Source organism: Lissotriton helveticus, chromosome 11, assembly GCF_964261635.1.
Source record: "Lissotriton helveticus chromosome 11, aLisHel1.1, whole genome shotgun sequence".
NCBI classification, from domain to species: Eukaryota; Metazoa; Chordata; class Amphibia; order Caudata; family Salamandridae; genus Lissotriton; species Lissotriton helveticus.
In genome coordinates, this window is record NC_136072.1 from 814502148 (window position 1) to 814520704 (window position 18557).

At 44.1% G+C, this 18557-nt stretch overlaps 1 protein-coding gene across 4 annotated transcripts in view; it reads left to right on the plus strand.

The window, feature by feature from the left end:
- Window positions 1–14754, plus strand: part of POLM (DNA polymerase mu) — a 301712-nt gene extending 286958 nt beyond the window's left edge. For all 4 annotated transcript variants that reach the window (XM_078666923.1, XM_078666922.1, XM_078666925.1 and 1 more), the window contains exons 10-12: window positions 4608–4865; window positions 13755–13838; window positions 13986–14754. In XM_078666923.1, the coding sequence (XP_078523049.1) occupies window positions 4608–4865; window positions 13755–13838; window positions 13986–14072 (429 nt within the window). In that variant the 3' untranslated portion in view covers window positions 14073–14754. The remainder of the gene's footprint in view (window positions 1–4607; window positions 4866–13754; window positions 13839–13985) is intronic.
- Window positions 14755–18557: the final 3803 nt, after the last annotated feature.

Genomic DNA, 18557 nt, shown 5'->3' on the forward strand with positions numbered 1-18557 from the left:
TCATCCATGAGATTTGTGGGCTTTGAAACCACTGCTATTGTGCCGCAGTTTACATTTTGCCATCCTTACCCCCTGGCAATGGGGTCATATTGTTTTCGTGGCAATCTAGAGCTGTTTACTGCTGCCTAGCATTGACCAGCTGATTCAATTGCCTTATTTCTGGGGCCACACATTGTACCAGAGCAGCGATGATTGCTTTTCTAGCCAAGCTGCAGTTACAGGACAACCGCAAGCAGTCAGTGTGGTGAATGATGCATACATTGGTGCTGCAAAAACAACAATGATGGACAGAATGTGGATCAATGTCACACATTCACCCCAGTCAAAAGATCTGGGCCCAAATCCATCGTTTTTCCACTCCACACCACCCTGGGTTAGACAATGGCGATATGCAAATCAGCGCTGACCCTGTGCCCCAGAAACGATGGATTTGGGCCCAGATCTTTGGACTGGGGTGAATGTGTGACATTGATCCACATTCTGTCCATCATTGTTGTGTTTGCAATTACCGCTCTAAGTGTACTGGGGATGCTCAGACGTGAGTCCCAGGCACTCCACACCACTGGAATCAAGCTAGCCGGGCTGATGAGAGGTGTTACCTCGAAACCGGGCCGGTCCTCGGATGCTTGTTTCCGTTCTGGGAAGGACATGGCTTTTGTAGTTCGGACTGGACTGTTCCCATGGGGCACAGGGTCAGCGCTGATTTGCATATCGCCATTGTCTAACCCAGGGTGGTGTGGAGTGGAAAAACGATGGATTTGGGCCCAGATCTTTGGACTGGGGTGAATGTGTGACATTGATCCACATTCTGTCCATCATTGTTGTGTTTGCAATTACCGCTCTAAGTGTACTGGGGATGCTCAGACGTGAGTCCCAGGCACTCCACACCACTGGAATCAAGCTAGCCGGGCTGATGAGAGGTGTTACCTCGAAACCGGGCCGGTCCTCGGATGCTTGTTTCCGTTCTGGGAAGGACATGGCTTTTGTAGTTCGGACTGGACTGTTCCCTTGGGGCACAGGGTCAGCGCTGATTTGCATATCGCCATTGTCTAACCCAGGGTGGTGTGGAGTGGAAAAACGATGGATTTGGGGCCAGATCTTTGGACTGGGATGAATGTGTGACATTGATCCACATTCTGTCCATCATTGTTGTGTTTGCAATTACCGCTCTAAGTGTACTGGGGATGCTCAGACGTGAGTCCCAGGCACTCCACACCACTGGAATCAAGCTAGCCGGGCTGATGAGAGGTGTTACCTCGAAACCGGGCCGGTCCTCGGATGCTTGTTTCCGTTCTGGGAAGGACATGGCTTTTGTAGTTCGGACTGGACTGTTCCCATGGGGCACAGGGTCAGCGCTGATTTGCATATCGCCATTGTCTAACCCAGGGTGGTGTGGAGTGGAAAAACGATGGATTTGGGCCCAGATCTTTGGACTGGGGTGAATGTGTGACATTGATCCACATTCTGTCCATCATTGTTGTGTTTGCAATTACCGCTCTAAGTGTACTGGGGATGCTCAGACGTGAGTCCCAGGCACTCCACACCACTGGAATCAAGCTAGCCGGGCTGATGAGAGGTGTTACCTCGAAACCGGGCCGGTCCTCGGATGCTTGTTTCCGTTCTGGGAAGGACATGGCTTTTGTAGTTCGGACTGGACTGTTCCCATGGGGCACAGGGTCAGCGCTGATTTGCATATCGCCATTGTCTAACCCAGGGTGGTGTGGAGTGGAAAAACGATGGATTTGGGCCCAGATCTTTGGACTGGGGTGAATGTGTGACATTGATCCACATTCTGTCCATCATTGTTGTGTTTGCAATTACCGCTCTAAGTGTACTGGGGATGCTCAGACGTGAGTCCCAGGCACTCCACACCACTGGAATCAAGCTAGCCGGGCTGATGAGAGGTGTTACCTCGAAACCGGGCCGGTCCTCGGATGCTTGTTTCCGTTCTGGGAAGGACATGGCTTTTGTAGTTCGGACTGGACTGTTCCCATGGGGCACAGGGTCAGCGCTGATTTGCATATCGCCATTGTCTAACCCAGGGTGGTGTGGAGTGGAAAAACGATGGATTTGGGCCCAGATCTTTGGACTGGGGTGAATGTGTGACATTGATCCACATTCTGTCCATCATTGTTGTGTTTGCAATTACCGCTCTAAGTGTACTGGGGATGCTCAGACGTGACTCCCAGGCACTCCACACCACTGGAATCAAGCTAGCCGGGCTGATGAGAGGTGTTACCTCGAAACCGGGCCGGTCCTCGGATGCTTGTTTCCGTTCTGGGAAGGACATGGCTTTTGTAGTTCGGACTGGACTGTTCCCATGGGGCACAGGGTCAGCGCTGATTTGCATATCGCCATTGTCTAACCCAGGGTGGTGTGGAGTGGAAAAACGATGGATTTGGGCCCAGATCTTTGGACTGGGGTGAATGTGTGACATTGATCCACATTCTGTCCATCATTGTTGTGTTTGCAGCATACCTTGGTGCAGCACTACTGCTTAGATGTCAGTGACAGGGCCGCACAAAAATTCAACAACCTGTTTTCAGGATTCTTTTAAGATGAGGCAGTGACTTGATTCATCCCCAGGAAATGATTGCCTGATATGATGTTCTAAAAAGGAAGTGAATTCAGAAGGGATAATCATGGTTCTCTCGAAGTCGATTTCCTGAGGCGACACAGGTCTTGAATAATCCTCAATATTGTCATTGGGCTTCTTGGCCTATAGGGTCTGATTCACAAATCTGAACTTTACTGCTCTAAGCTTACACATATATTTCAGCCTCATTTCCAATATTTCATGAATTCTCAATTCGAGCAGTGCTCCCAGGCAGTTGCGACTGTCACAGATCTCCAGTGTACCCACTTACCTGCCCGTTAAGCACACAGAAATGTAATTCTGAAGTGCGTTTGCACTTGGTAACTGCAGCCAGTTTAAGCACCCAGCATTCCATCTAAGAGCTTTTCAGCTGGATGGACTGGCCGAGAAGGTCTACACACAGCAGGAGAAAAGTGTACATAGAAGGAATACAGACTCGTTCTAGACAGCAAACAAATAAAGTTAAAATGTTTTGGTCTTGCATCATATCACTTCAATAGTTCAACAACGAGTTTGGATGTATGTTAAACCACACACAAGTAGTGCAGAAACAAAAGTTTGTCTTCTTCACAGTACACAGTCAGCATTCTCAGTTCCAAGTAATTCTATTTGGTTTCCAACCTGCTCCCCAGGATTTTTCTAAATATATAGCCATCATGACAGATAAACAGTTTTCTTCCTCTTGGTTTTGCTATCTGTACAAAGATGACTTATTGATTATGTCCAACTCTCATCAAATCATTTTGATATTCTAATCTAGGACATCTATCTGGATCTCTGGAAAATGTTGTCAAATTGATGACTAGGCTTTCATCGAGTAATTCCATACTCGAAAAACTGTAGTCGATCCAAGGATAACAATGTTGTTTTTAAAAATAAAAACAATTAAGAGGGTCTGCTAGTTTTCTGTGCTGTTTTTTTCTTTGAATGAATTGTTATTGATCAATAAGACCGATGTCATCCTTCCAAAGTATTAGGGACATCTCACTTATTGGTGCAGACACAATACTTCAGAGTTTGTCATTACAGTGGTGATGGCAGAGGCAGAACTTCATGAAAGATGTGCCTTTCCAGGAGCAGCAGAAGTATTCTTGTTCAACAAAACTATTTCAGACCACGTAAATATGCTCAGATTGAGACCCGTCCATCTAATTGTCAATTCTATCTATCACTCAGAAGGGCGCCAACTCAATAATTACCTAAACAATATGGGAGGCAGGAAATACCAGATCGTCTTAAAGCTCAGAAAACATGGCACTAGCTCCTTTCATGAGATTTACTTGTTGTGATAGCTCGCACTCCAGGGGTTTACAATACAAAATCAGACATACGGCAAATGAGCTCTGGCCTCCCCTAATAGACTCCTTAGGTTGTACAGAATTATAAATATAACGTTTTCTGCTTTCCTTATAATTCTGACCTTTAGATCTGGCATAAAATGAACAGTGTACCAGCAAACGGTGATTCTGTCATAATTTATTGATCTGTGCTATTATTACATAATTGATTGTGCAGACTATGGCCCAGAGGAGAACCAACTCGTATTTGGTATTGACATTTAGGGCAGTTAGCATTCCCGGTTTTATTTTTGGCCATTTGAGAAATGCAAGAAAACATTGAGCACATTAGGTGTAAGCGTTTAAACAAGCTATTGCATATTTTTGTTTTTAAACCCGTTTTAACCGCAAGCAGTAAAAGGTTAAAAGTATGCCCCAAAATACCACTGCAGTGCCTATGTGGTACTTTGGCTTCGGTCTCTGTGGGCCTGTGGGGAGATCTCCTCTTTTGGTGATATTGGACCTCCACAGTTCGGATATTTAGACTCTCTCAGTCTCTTATTTTTAGGTTCATCAGTAATGTAGAACTTACAATAAGCATTTACTCTAAAACTTAAACAAAACTAAAATAATTGTAAGCAAGACAAGATTGCATTATCATAGTCATTATAATAGTTATTGTGAATATACAGTAACTCCACGGGTTGTTTCTTCTGGCTTGCTCATCCCTACAGGGTTTACTACTGTATCATCACATGAGGCAGAACTCATACAAAGATCCCATGGAGGTGGCCGTCCAGGCCAGCAAGGATCGTCTGGACCACTTTGAAAGCTGCTTCTCCATCTTCAAACTTGATGTTCCAAATGAACACATCGAGAGCTCCAGCGCAGGAGCGGAAAAGCTTCGGAACTGGAAGGCTCTGCGTGTAGACTTGGTGGTCACCCCATTTTCACAGTACCCCTTTGCTCTGCTTGGGTGGACTGGATCAAAGGTGAGTGTGCTATTGAGATGGAATTGGTACCATTATGTAGATGTACGCTAGGGGAAAGGCTAATGCAGATGAGAGCCATACGTATTGAACCAACTGAGGGGAGAGAGAAGAATATGCTCAATGGGTAGCTGAATTTCTGAAAGGTGGAGCAAATATGAGAGGCTGTGTAAGGAAAAAAATATGATAGGAAAGGCTTGACAGAGAATTAACTATAAGTACATGGGAGAGCAGAGCTCAAAGCCAGGTCTTTCACATAAATCTTTCACGTAGCAGCTATGGGTGAGCAAAATTTGCGTGATTTGCTTTTGCGTAATTATGTGAAATGTTGTCAAAAATACAAAAAAAATTAAACTGCCATTTTACACTATTTTTGAGCGAAGTTTGTCCTTGCGTCCAATTTGGATATGAGGATGCATTTCGAGCTAAAAAAAAAGTGTTAAAAAACACAAAAGTACTGCAAACCACAGCTACTCGAGATTAGTCATCCGCGTTTTTCTCATGCTTTCGCAATACATTTTTGCAGCGTATGGATAATTTGCAGTACATTTTTACTGCGGATGGTTTGTAATTATGCAATGTAACAAAACAATTACAAAAACAATACTAATTCCTCCCACTTACATTTTGCCCTGCCTTGGTACCAGCCCATGTGCCAAAGTCACCTTCAGCCACACTCCAGCATCTCATGTCAGAGCATCACAATCCTTAGCTCTCTATTATCAAATGCCTATTGTCTGCAATAAAATATATAGCGAGCTTTGGGCCAGCCCCTTGCTCATGATTGGACGCCTTTCTTGTCTGTCTCAGTTCGATGTTCCTGATTTGATGACTTTACTCCCGATCCTTGGTTTTATTCACACCATTGGAGCATAACTTCTTTACCATTGCTCTGTTTGCACGAGTTTAATGCTTCCATTACTGACATCAAGGGAGTATTTATCTTTTGCATTCCATGCGAGTAAATCACTTTTTTTGCTCTCGTTGCCTCCCTACTGCCCCTGTGTCTTCATACCTATCTGTCTTGACCCTGCACGTCCAGTCTTTTGTCCCTTTCCTCCCATCCCCCGCCATGTGCTCTGCTATTTATGTTTTTGGATTGCTGTTTTAAAAAAATATATATTTTTATTGCGTAAATGACAGACCATACACCGTTACACAAATTATTCCACATTACAATCATATGTATCATCACATTAGTCAATAGGTTCAAACAGTATATATCTTTACGTTTCTCGCTCTCCATCCCTGTTCCTTCGTAATTCTAGTTCTACCACTGGGGATACACATGTTTCTCCTCTGTACATGTTCCATTTGGCCCACTTCCTATCCCATTTATTTGGACACCCACGTGCGATAAACACTTCTTTTTCAGCATTCATGCATTTATCCAATTCCCTCATCCATACTGCTACTCCTGGTGGTCTGGCACCTCCCCATCCCCTAGCAATTTCTCTTTTAAAGAGCGTGAAGCCCAGCGTTGCAAACTGCTGTTCCGTTTCCGTAAGATCCGTAGCCTCCCATATGTTCAGGGCTTACTGGTTTTTGCAAGGGCCCGGCAGCTGCTCACTGCTACTGGGCCACTGACTTGTCCTGATTTGCACAGCATCCCACTCTTTCTATATTTTTTAATTTCTCATTCGAACTGTAAATAATACAGTATAACAAAAAAATACTTTCATTATGGGTGCTGTGCCCAAAGGCACCCATCTTTGAATGATTTGTTTAAAGCTCCCCCGCCCCAAAAAAAACCAAGATGGTTACCTCGCATGTGTGCACACCCACAGCAGCCATCCTATAGTGATTTTTAGGTCTTGCCTAGCATTGCAGCGCGCATGCTCTGCTCACTCTGCGAGGGCTATTATGATCGAGGAGATTTCCGAAGGGCACTTGAAGTGCTGCCCCTCTTTCTTATTGGCGAGAGTCATCATTTATGTTGAACGCTTGCTCCCTATTTGCAATGAGGCTTTTTTGTTTCCGCCCTGTCTCCTTGTTGGCACGCCCATCCGGACTGGATTGTGTACTAGCAGCGTCACATGGTGGGCTTTATCTGGTGGGGAAGCACTCTTTTATGGACACACAGGGAGACTGACATTTGTGCGGCGATATCACAGAGCTTTGTTCTCCGGTACATTTGTCACACACAAGCTCAGGTTTTGAGCATATGTTTTTTTTTGTTGTTTATTTTCTTTCGGTGCTGCTGTATAGTGCTGAGCTTTTTGCAGCGCTTTGTTTCCCGGTATTTTCTGTGCGGCGATATCACGGAGCTTTGTTCTCTGGTACGTTTGTCACACACAAGCATATGTTTTGAGCATCTGTTTTTTTTGTTTGTATTGTTTTGGTGCCGCTGTACAGTGACGCAACGCCGCATGTAAACACAGTCCACTGCCCCCCTCAGTGTAGGCGCACATGCAGCCTTGACCGCCCTCCACCCCGCAAAACCAAAAGCTCACCCGCTGCTTTGTTGATACCTTAGGTCATTGTTTAAAATCCTGCACCTTGTTGCCTCTGTGTTAGCCTCTTTTGACATGCCCGTCCGATCGCAATGAAGGACAGTTATTTCTCTAATAAAATGGTTCAGTAGCTGTCACAAGCATCTTGAATGCTATGTGTACAATGGGGCAGATGCAAGTGCACCCTACCCACCAGAGTGTGTGCATCTGCACAGTCTGCAACCTTTGGCCATTTCAAAAAGGAGATTTCGCATCAAGAGGTAGAAACTGGTGCATCCATTGGATTTAAGGATCTGGCAAAGAAATAGGCAGAGAGAAGTTATCTACATTGTATCGCAGGATCCGGTGATTGGTCACTTGGAAAAACACCACAGGCAACTATCTGTCTTGAGCAGTGTGCAGGCACAGAAGGCGCAGTATCACACTTCTTGTGCAAATATACATTCATGCGTGCACTAAGAGGACTATTCTGGTAGACGTACTTACATTCTGTAATGTTAATTAACATTGCGGGGAAGCCTACACTTGCTCGCCCTGGTTGCTGCATTTGTTGCGGAGGGTCTCTTACACCACAGGTTCCTCCACCTCTTTCCGGGGAAGGAGATATGATTAATGGCTTCCTAATAAGAGCACGGCATTGCAGTCGGAGCGTTAGAACCGCCTCACCACTGGTGGGTGCCAGTGGAAAGAAAGCGAGCAACACAGAACAAGTACATCGGGTGGATTTTATGGGAAATCCCACAGACGAGCGAGTTTTATAGAAGAAAAAATAAATTTCACCAATATTATTAAGTACCCTTGGCTTCTTTTGCACGGATGGAAGGAAATGTATACAGTGTTATTTTCCTTATTTTATTTGACCGTCATCTGTCGGAGCAGCAAAGATATTGATGCTTCCTAGCTAGATCTCGTAGGGGAACGCGTGTTCCACAGAAAAGGAACTATATGGAATGGAGAAAATCCTCCTCTAACACCAAGTAGTGCTTGAAAAGTTCATAACATTCGTATAATTGAGGGCCAGGGGCAGCGCGGTGTCGAAGTCTATGGTGTCATGATCGTTTTACTAAGTGCTCCTCCGTGACATTGGAAGGTATGCAGAGGGGTTTAGTGAGCTGTCGAGGTACCTTTAATGTTATTATAGGCTATTAAAAGCAGGTTACACACACCAACACATTATGCTATCTATATCGGTTAAAATTCTACAAAGGCACACACATTTGGTCAACTGATCTGGTTAGTGTTGCTTGTTTTTGATAAAAATTTATTTGTGTGATTCACCACCTCTCCACACTTATGTCCTCCTAACATGCCTTGCTTTCTTATTTTTACAATAAAATAAGGGGATGTATGACATTACAACGCTTGCTTTTACATCGCATGCCTTTACAACGCAAGTATTACAACACAGTCCATTACAACACATAGTGCTTTGGGGTGCTGGATAGTGAATAGTTTAATTTACTATTCCAACTCCAGTCCCCGTGGACACTAGGGAAGGTTATTGGATAGTAAATTATCTATCCTAGAGCACCCCCCAGAGCAATACGTTGTAATAGTTTGCGTTGTAATGGTTGCGTTGTAAAGGCTCTGCGATGTAAAAGTTGCGTTGTAAAGGTTGTTTACCAAAATAAGGCTATGATGTTTCTAGACCTAAGTTATGCTGTTTTCTAACAATGTTTGTTAAAATAGAAAATTATTAAGCTGCTATTACGTTAAGCCATAAAGCTCCAGTACCAAACAAGGGTACAGATAACCCCCCTATCTTTTTTAAGCGAATTCTGTTTATTTAATGTTCCCTTCAAAATGCATATCATACGAGCCAACTTGTCTTATAGCGGAGTCTTCCCACTATCCCTCGTTTCGATACAAAAGAAAGGACAAATACTTAGGGTGACCAGACGTCCCGGTTTTCCCCGAACGGTCCCTGTTTTCGGAGCAGTGTCCCGGTGCCCCGACACTTTGCTCCTAATTACAGAAATGTCCTAGTTTTTGTGCAGTGCCCTCGTTAAACGGAGAAATGTCCCGTTTTTTAAATAGTGTCTCGCACTGAAACACTATTTAAAAACCAGGACATTTCTCTGCTTACTGAGCAAAGGTGCTAAGACGGTCTCTATTGGGCTGTCCCTTTTTGCCCTCAGGAAGAAAAAACAATCTTACTGCTGCAGCAATACCACCCTTCACTGCCTTCAAAGATACCCGTTATAGTTCTTTCTCAGTCTCATCATCCCAGAACTGAAGCATTTTCAATGCTATGTTCAATGAAGCACAAGTTTGTTGCTTATTTATCTTATGCAGCTAAGAACAACTGACAAAGTGGATAGTCCTGGCTTGTTGTAGGTGTAATGTTACATGCATAGCTGCCAAGGTTTCAGATTTCTATGTGTGACATTTTCATAATTTCATAGTAATTATGAGTGACATTTTAACGAATATGAGTGGCACTTTCTTGCAAGCAAAATCAAGATATTAAAACAATGGAAACTTATAAATATCAGATATGACACCCATTTGAGCAACTAGAAACTCTTATGTTAGCTGCTGCAAAGCGTAAGAAATAATGGTTAAGCAACTTTCATTTATACTCATGTCTAAGTAAATATACTTAGAATTGTACAAAAATCAGGAAACTCCCTTGCAACGTATCAAGTCAAGGCTCTCTCTGCACACTAAGTAAGGAGCTGGTTTTTATTTTTTTGTGGTTATTTGTTTTTGGAGGCTTGTACCTTAAGCCTTTGCTGACTTATACTGGACCCTCTGGTTCCTCCCTCCTATTTCTATTTCTATTTCTGACATGTGTTAAGCGCACAGCTACCCCCAACGGGGGTGTCCTAATTAATGATGCTGCGCAGAGAGCGTCACTCAGTCCAGGGCCTATCTCCAAGGTGGGACCCAGCCCAAACAGGATGGGCAAAGCCCTGCTAACAACACTCTGGTGGCTACTGTTGTTGGATAGGCCAGCAGAGAAACAACATAAAGATTGCCAGCCTTTGTGGTGCCCCCCCTCCTTCCCAGCAAACTGAAGTCAGGAGAACATCAGGACTCGGGCCACTCTCTGACGTCATGTGAGTGACCAGGCCCAACAGGGAACCTATGTCAGAGAGGCCCCAACAACATGAAACACACTTCACGCGGCACCAGTCTTCCAACCCATTTCACTGTTTTGAGTAACACCGCAGGCGCTGCAGCTGTGCTGATCGTGCGCTGCCATTGGCAACCAGGCTCAAAACTTAAACTTACTTGGGCTGTAACACACTCTGCCAAGGCTGGCCAGGCTGCAGGCACTGGCAGACTCAGGCCGCGAGCCACTGCGTGCCCCGGCAATTCGGGTTTGCTGCTCAATCCGTGCCTCCAGGCTGTGCTGTCCATGCTGTGCAGTGAGTCATACTTTGCAATCCACAGGGAGCCATGAGTGTCACCAAGTACGGATATCACACCGTGCAATTAGTGGGTCACCCGGGTGACGGTCACTGAAACCTCGACGTCTCTCTCGGCTAAGTCTGTGTCGCACATATGATTTGTCTGTAATTCTTCATCTGTGTCTGTGGAGGCGGCTGTCATTTTAGTCCCTTTTCTCTGTCTATGACAGCTGTCAAATAGTCCTACTTTTATGTCGACCGTCACTGCAAACTGTAGTCCTACTTCTATGTCTATGAACTGTACCCGTTTTTTGTTTGGGGAATCTGTTCACCCTACAAATACTGAGCTCTGTTTTGGAGAGTTCCCTTCTGGGTGTTCCAAAATATAGCATGAATGAATCACAAAGACATGTTTTCTTCTCCGTTCCCTCTCCTGTTTGCCGCAGAAGGGGGTGATGTTACACCAAATTCGGTACAAAGGTCCCTTTGCTCCCTAAGTCTGTTTACTCCTTTGTTGGCTCTCAAGGCAGTGTTGCAAATATATGCTGGCTATGAGAGTGTTTGCTCTAAATGAGATGGTAGTAATGTGGCCAGCTCCACTTGCTCCAGAAGCAATATTAGCAGCTGCTCTGTAACAATGCCAAACAAGCGTGGTAAGCGGCCCAGAGCTACATCTACCAGTGGGTTGATAAGTCCAGTAGGATGCACTGTAGGCTCTGTCAGGTCTCTCGGTGGTCTCCCCTACACAAATCGTGCGTAACATTGCAGGTGAGCTCCTGTAACACCCTCGGGCCGAGGCCCAAAGCTTTGCAGAATTCTATAGCAAGCCGTTTGCCAATCACAATGTAGTAGCCCTGGACCAGATACTGGAGTTTAAGGCCAACACCCCACAGTCCCTGTCGAATACCATCCGCGCATTGTTAGATGAAGCGATAACAGAGGAGGAACTCACCACCGCTCTGGCAGAGATGCGTCCTGGGAAGGCCTCAGGACCTAACAGCTTACCCTGTGAATTTCTTCTATCCTATATGCAGGAACTTGACTAACATTTATTGGGAGCCATCCAATCCGTGTTAACAGAATCCGTGCTCCTGTCGGATAAGACATGCTGAAATCGTAGTCTTTCTTAAACCGGGCCACTCCTCATACCGCCCTATTCTCATTGTCGAGATGAAGCTTCTCGCAAGACTCTGACCAATAGACCTATGGGACACATGCATGACTTGGGCCATCCAGATCAGGCTGGATTCATGCCACATAGAGCCATGTGCCACAGTATCAGACAGGTCCACAGTGCCCTGGCCTTGGCCGATCGCTTGGGAAGTCCAGCTGCTGTACTTGTAGCCGATATCTATAAAGCCTTTGACTTGGTCAACTGCGAATATATGTTTGTACTCCTCCAGAACACGAATTTCCCCCCACGGTTCCTCTCATATGTCCACCTCTTATATACAGATCTGAGTGCCATTGACCCTCTCATGTTCAATGGGACACGAGACAGGTATGCCAGCTGTCCCCCCTGCTGCTCACCCTGACCATGGAGCTGTTGGCTGCATGGGTTAGGGTGGATGCTCTGGTGCTCAGCTTTGAGTGGTCACTGGGGTTGTCTGACAGAATCGCACTATACACAGATGATGTTTTGTTCTTCCTTACAGATCTACGGACCTGACGGCCTTGAATTCTGCAGTTCATGCAAATATTTGACGAGATTTCCAGGTTGTATATGAATACTGGGAAGTCAGTGGTTCTCCAACCCAAACACTGAAGTTGTACATGTGGATATTGAGTAATGCCGGTCGGAGTCGTTTTTCCTCCTTGACCAAGTTGCAAACTTCTTGACTGCCAAAAAACACACCCCGGAATACATCATGTGGGTCACTGGAACAAATTTGTACAGTGATGTGTGAGTCAGAAGGTTTGGGTCCCTTTAAATCACACCTTTCTGATTTTCTGCTTTTTACACTGTTTTTTTGCACAGGTGTAACTGGCAGTGGCTATAGTAAAGGGTTACCGAACTGCCTGGTCAGCTTTCAAAATTTCTCCAGGATCAGCCATATTTATTTAGGTGGCCTGTGCTGGCACCTTTTCTGAAAGTTTTGCTTTTCTTGCTTCCTCCCACTCTGTTCCCTGTTTTTCAGTCGGATATGAATCTTGTGTATACTTTTATGGTGGCATCCATCTTTGAGTTGATGCACGGTTGTTCTGTTTATATTCCTATTTTGAAGAGACTGTTTTTTGGCCGGTTCCTCTCAAAATTTTACCCAGACTAGCTGGTCCTGCATTCTCATCCATCTTTCTTGCAGAAGGTGGTTTTGGCCTTTCAAATGGCACAGTCTATCAATTTCCTGACTTTCCTCCCTCCCAACCATCCCGCCAATGAGGCTGAGTGTTACACAGACTCAATGGAGTACAGCCCTTGCAAAGTGTCACAGCCTGCCTATAGAGGGAACCCGGGGGAAGGTGGAATATTTTGGTTTGGGGATCCATTCTTAAGGCAAGGACTCTGAAGGAAGATTTAGCCATCAGCAGTAAATATTACTTGCCTTGGGTAATGACATTTCTGGTGGATAATAGGATTGTCTTCACCACCCCTGATATGTCAGCACTTTATATAATAGAATCCCAAGATATGCAATAGTGTTATATGCTGTTATTGTCGCTGCTGTTTCGGATCCTCTCTGTATGCCTCGCTGGGGCATGCCAATAGTGTTAGGAGCCAATATCTATGCACAGATTGGTGCCTTTTAAATGCTGTGACTTCCTGTCTGGTGAACAGAGTCACAACTGGAGCAGCATGGCACTACCTAGTGGTACTGGAGAGCTGTTGCTCAGGGAAAAAGCTTTCCGGCCCAGTCTGATGCCTGGGAATATTACTAAAGTGCAGATTGTGCAGGTAGATCATGTATCCACCAGAAATACCACTACCGAAGGTAACTACCTTTTAATTTGCCCAGCACATCAGAACAGTAGTAGAAGTGTTCTGTCTTACTTCCGCTGTTCCTGCCCTCAAATCCTTCACCCACTTCCTCCATTCACTATTGTCTCACCATTCTTCTTAACCTTCTTACCTCCTCTTGTTACAGCACTTTGAGCGAGAACTGCGACGTTTCGCTGTCCATGAAAAGAAGATGATTCTAAACAGCCATGCCCTCTACGACACCAAACAGGTAGGGGTCCAGAATGGTGCTTGTCTGGGGCATGTGATGTGAGCCAATTGACTATCATCTGTCTGACCAACCTGGAGAGATGGGTCTTAGGTACAGAAGACGTGGATGTTGTTGGTAACTTCTCATGTCTTTCTTTCCTTGTTGCAGAACAAGATGCTCCCAGCGCACTGCGAGGAAGACATTTTTGCGCACTTGGGTCTAGACTATATACTGCCAACCGAACGCAATGCATAGCGGTACGCCTGCAGGAGTCCAGGAGCAAAGTAGCTTACCAGCATCCAAATTAGAAGCCGGGATATAGTAGCTATGGGATCCATCCTTCACTTTTCATCTGGGAGTGTAGTGATCCTCTGAAACTGCTCAGGATGAGGCTGATGGACATCTTCAGCTCCCTCCTTGAAAGTGGGTGTATTGAGACTGTTAATGATTGTGGAAGTATTCACCACCTTTTCATCTCCTACTCTTGGGGTGCTTTGATTTCATCTGGATGGGGGGGGGGGATTTGTTCATTCTCCACATGTGAACATTGTAATATAATTGCATGACCTGGGATTGTGATGTTCTGGCCAGTCAAAATGCACTTTAGCCCCACGTAGTGTTTAGTGGCTTGCCCCAGGCAGTATCAACGCCACCACTCTCCCTGGTGTTTCTGTTCCATAGTATTGACCTCCATGACACCGAAGATCTGCCTTTTCTATTGTCTGATATTTTCTGATATCACACTTAAACCATCCTTTTTTGTTTACTTTTGCCTGGTATCAGCCCATTGTACACCTCAGCTACACCTGTTCCACACCCTGCAGTTTTTATTATTAGGTGAAATAGGTCAAGGTCGCCACAAATGTTGTTAAAAGCAGTTGCTGACAGTCAAGGGCACTAGGCTAACAAAAGTTAAATAAAGTAAACACGCAAAGGTTATGTCTGTAAGCAGTGCGTATTTTCACCCATGTGTCTTGAACCCAGTTCTGCGATTGGACTTTCTGCCGTTACAGTGATAAAGGGGGGGGGAGATGGGGTGATAGATGAGGAAGCAGGGAAGGGAGACAGTCTCTTCATAGTCTAAAACCCCCAAAAAAACTGAAACAAAAATCGCTTTTTAGCCGCAGATCATTTTGGCTCTCTAGGCAAAGGCTTGTGAGATAGAACATCTGAAACATCTGTCTGGATGATGTGGGTTTTCCCTGGGACAGGACTACGTCTAATGGGAATTTAACATTTGCTTTTTTACGATCTTCATAGGTCTGCTCTCGTACAGTGCTTCACTCTCCAGGCATCTTCTTTTCGAGCAGTCCTTACAGAGTGCTTTAGCCTTACTAAAGCAAGGGATGAACCCCATGTAATAGCTGGCATTACTCAGGATGGTCCCATTCCCTTTCTGTGCCCAGGCATCACGCATGAACCATTAACCTCTACTGTAGCCTATAGTAGCTATAGTGACATCACAATGGCAAACATATACTTTAGTGCCTTTACAGTCAACCATGTGTCTCTCTTGCCTCATCATCACAGTCTAGATGTGATCAAGGTGGAATTCCAGCAAGGACCGAAGACGGCAAAATCGCTGATGTATGCTTTATTATCCTCCGAAACGTTCTCGTGGTACTAACTATGCTAAGGGGCATCACTTGGTACTCTGAGCGGCTGAGCTTTCTATTGTAAATTAATATTTCTTTAAAATTGTAATAGTTATAAATATATTCTCTTCCTTACCCTTTAAGTAGTTTGTCAGATTGTTAGCTATGTTCTAGTGTTTTACCTCAGCCAAGCGAGATTCCAGACTTGACAGTTAGAGTCTGATCAGCTGGCGAGGTGCATGTCGTTAATCTGCTCTACCAATAAACCCCGTTACTTACCTGTTCTGGCTCCCAGAAGTATGTCTTCTTCATTTACTTCAATTTGGCGACGAGGATGAGATGAAGGCATCCCGTGTGTACTCCTTACGGATAATGGTACATGAAAGTGCGAAGAAGAGGAGGAGCAGATAAGTTCGACAACGAAAGATGCCTTGCCTGGGGAGAATCCATGCTGTGCAGAGGAACGCTATCCTTGAAAGCATCTGTTTCGAGTTGAGGAGGAAACAGAGAAGTTTTGGAGACAACCTACGTCATCATCCAAACCGTGAGTTGTGCCCCGTGCGCATGCTCAGTCCCGTGACGTGGTTTGGTAATCTGCTGCTTAGCAACCAGACCTTTCCACGGTGACGCAGCGTTGCCTGGACACAGACGCTCCCTCATGAGCCAGTGCCTATGTGCGACGCGACGCAGAGTTGCTAAGTTACGGACGAGTTGGTCCGTCAGTGTGTTTTGATATCCACGTACTTGAGCGTTTGACGTATCATGTCAAGGCGGCCATATTGGTTTAGGTATCAGCGCACAGTGGAAACCTCAGCTCAGAGCGTACATTTGATGATACGCTCATCATAAAGATAACTAACCGGAATGGTAATACGCTCATCGCTTATCATAAGGAACATATTTTAAAGCGTTTTAAGCAGCGTTTTACCGTGGATCTTAAGTAAGTGAGATTTTAATAAACCAGCTGTTCGAGTGCAAATTTTGGAGATGCACTCATCACTCACCAAGAGAAATTAATTAAGACACTTCCGTCAGTGTTCTATTGTGACTGTTAAGTCTTAGACATTCCATACAACCAGTTAATCAAGCGTAATTTTAGTGATACGCTCATCATTGGTAATAACTTATAGTATATTCATTGTAACTGATGTATGTGAGTACATGTTAATCAAATGGTCATACAAATGAAAGCGAACCTATTCGTCTCAAATATTCATTAACTCAGATGTAGAAAAGTTTAGAGTTTCATTTATTTAAAGCCAACTTACATAGGTTACTTATATTAATATTTACTAACTGCTGAGTCATTTTTGCTTGTTACCCCTTACTTTTAAGTGTTTTTACTTAATGAATATTTGAGTGCTCTTGCTTAGGTTTGTGTTTACATAAACATGGCTCAACAAGTGGTGGTGGCCTTACCTCCTGTATTTCTGAGTGAACCTGGTGCACCATCCATCTCATGGGAAGATTGGATAAAAATGTTTGAGAATTACATTGAAGCTCTGGATGGACAGGACTTTTTAGCCAAAACGGAAAAAAGCTTTGTTGTTGAGTGCTTTAGGAAAAGAAGGACAAAGAGTTTTTCAGTATCTCCCTCAAGCACTTGAATCGGGGCAGTCTACACTTAATGAGTACAAAGAAGCTGTTACGAGACTTGAAGTAAGATTTGCAAAGGAGGAAAACCTGGTTATGAACAGATATAAGTTCTATACACACAAACAGCGTGTTGAGGAATCAATTGATGATTTCGTGGCACGTCTACGTGTACTTTCTGTCAAATGTAATTTTGGAAAGATGGCAGATGAGCTGATCAAGATCAGCTTATCCTACAGTGTAATAATAGGAAAATACAAGAGAAGTTATGGGCAGCTAAAAACCCTTCTTTAAAATTAGCTATTGACTTAGCTAAGGTTGTAGAGGAATCAGAAAAGTGTATGAAGGAACTACAGAAGTGTAGTTCCCAGGGTCAAATATCTGAAGTGCCAGAGAAGTTGATGAATGAGAGTGAACCGGGTGATGAGGAAGATGTAGCTATAGTAAAAGTGAAAGCGAAGAGTTTACAAAAGAAGAACTATCCAAACAAATTTCCAACTAAATTTTGTACAAGATGTGGCAGGAATACGCATACTTCTGAGGCGAAATTTTGTTATGCTAACAACAAAGAATGCCTTAAATGTGGTAAGCTAGGTCACTTTTCAAGAATGTGTCGGAATAAGCCTAAAACTCAAATAGCTGTATTGAAGAGAGCTCTTTAGAAATAAGGAGAGACAGGGACAAGATTTTAGTAATGGGTAATGGATAGTGTAGATCCAGATATCGTTACTTGTAATAAAAAAAGAGAGAATAGACCGAAAGCCGAGTTCATAATTGATGGTCATACCGTGAGTCTTATGGTGGATACAGGCTCAAGGTATACTATAATCCCTGAATCAATGTTCAAGAGTGAATGGGGTGGCATGCTACTTAATGATAGTGAAATATGTCCCACACGATATCAAGGTGAAACAATTGAACTGATGGGATGTTTTGAATCAAATATTATTTTTATGAACAGATCCACCCATGGAAAAGTGTATGTTACAGTTGACGGTCCACCAATTCTAGGTTGGATTCATCAATATGACTTGCACATAATAGTCAACCCTAGAGCTCCGGTGCAGGTCATGGTGGTGGATGAGTTTACTATTGAAGACATTTTACGAGATGAAAAGGGTGTTTTCAGGGAAGAGTTAGGAGAACTTAAAGGATATGTCCACAAAATTCAGTTAAAAAAAATGCCATACCAGTCCAACACAAAGTGAGAAGAGTACCACTTGCTATAAGGGAAGAAGTGAAAAATGCTACCGATGAAATGTTACAAGGTGGCATTATAGAACCTGTAGAAGCTTCTTCATGGGTATCTCCAGTTGTGATCACTCAGAAAGCTGATAACAAAATTAGATTCTGTGTGGACTTGAGGTCCTTGAATAAAAATGTTGTTGCTGATGTTTTCCCCTCCCCAATATTGGAGAATTGGTATCCACATTGCAAGGTGCTAACTTCTTCACAAAGTTAGGCTTGAAGAGTGCGTACCATCAAATTCGCCTTCATAATGAGTCTAAACATTTAACAGCATTTATAACAAGTGAGGGTCCTTTCCAATTCC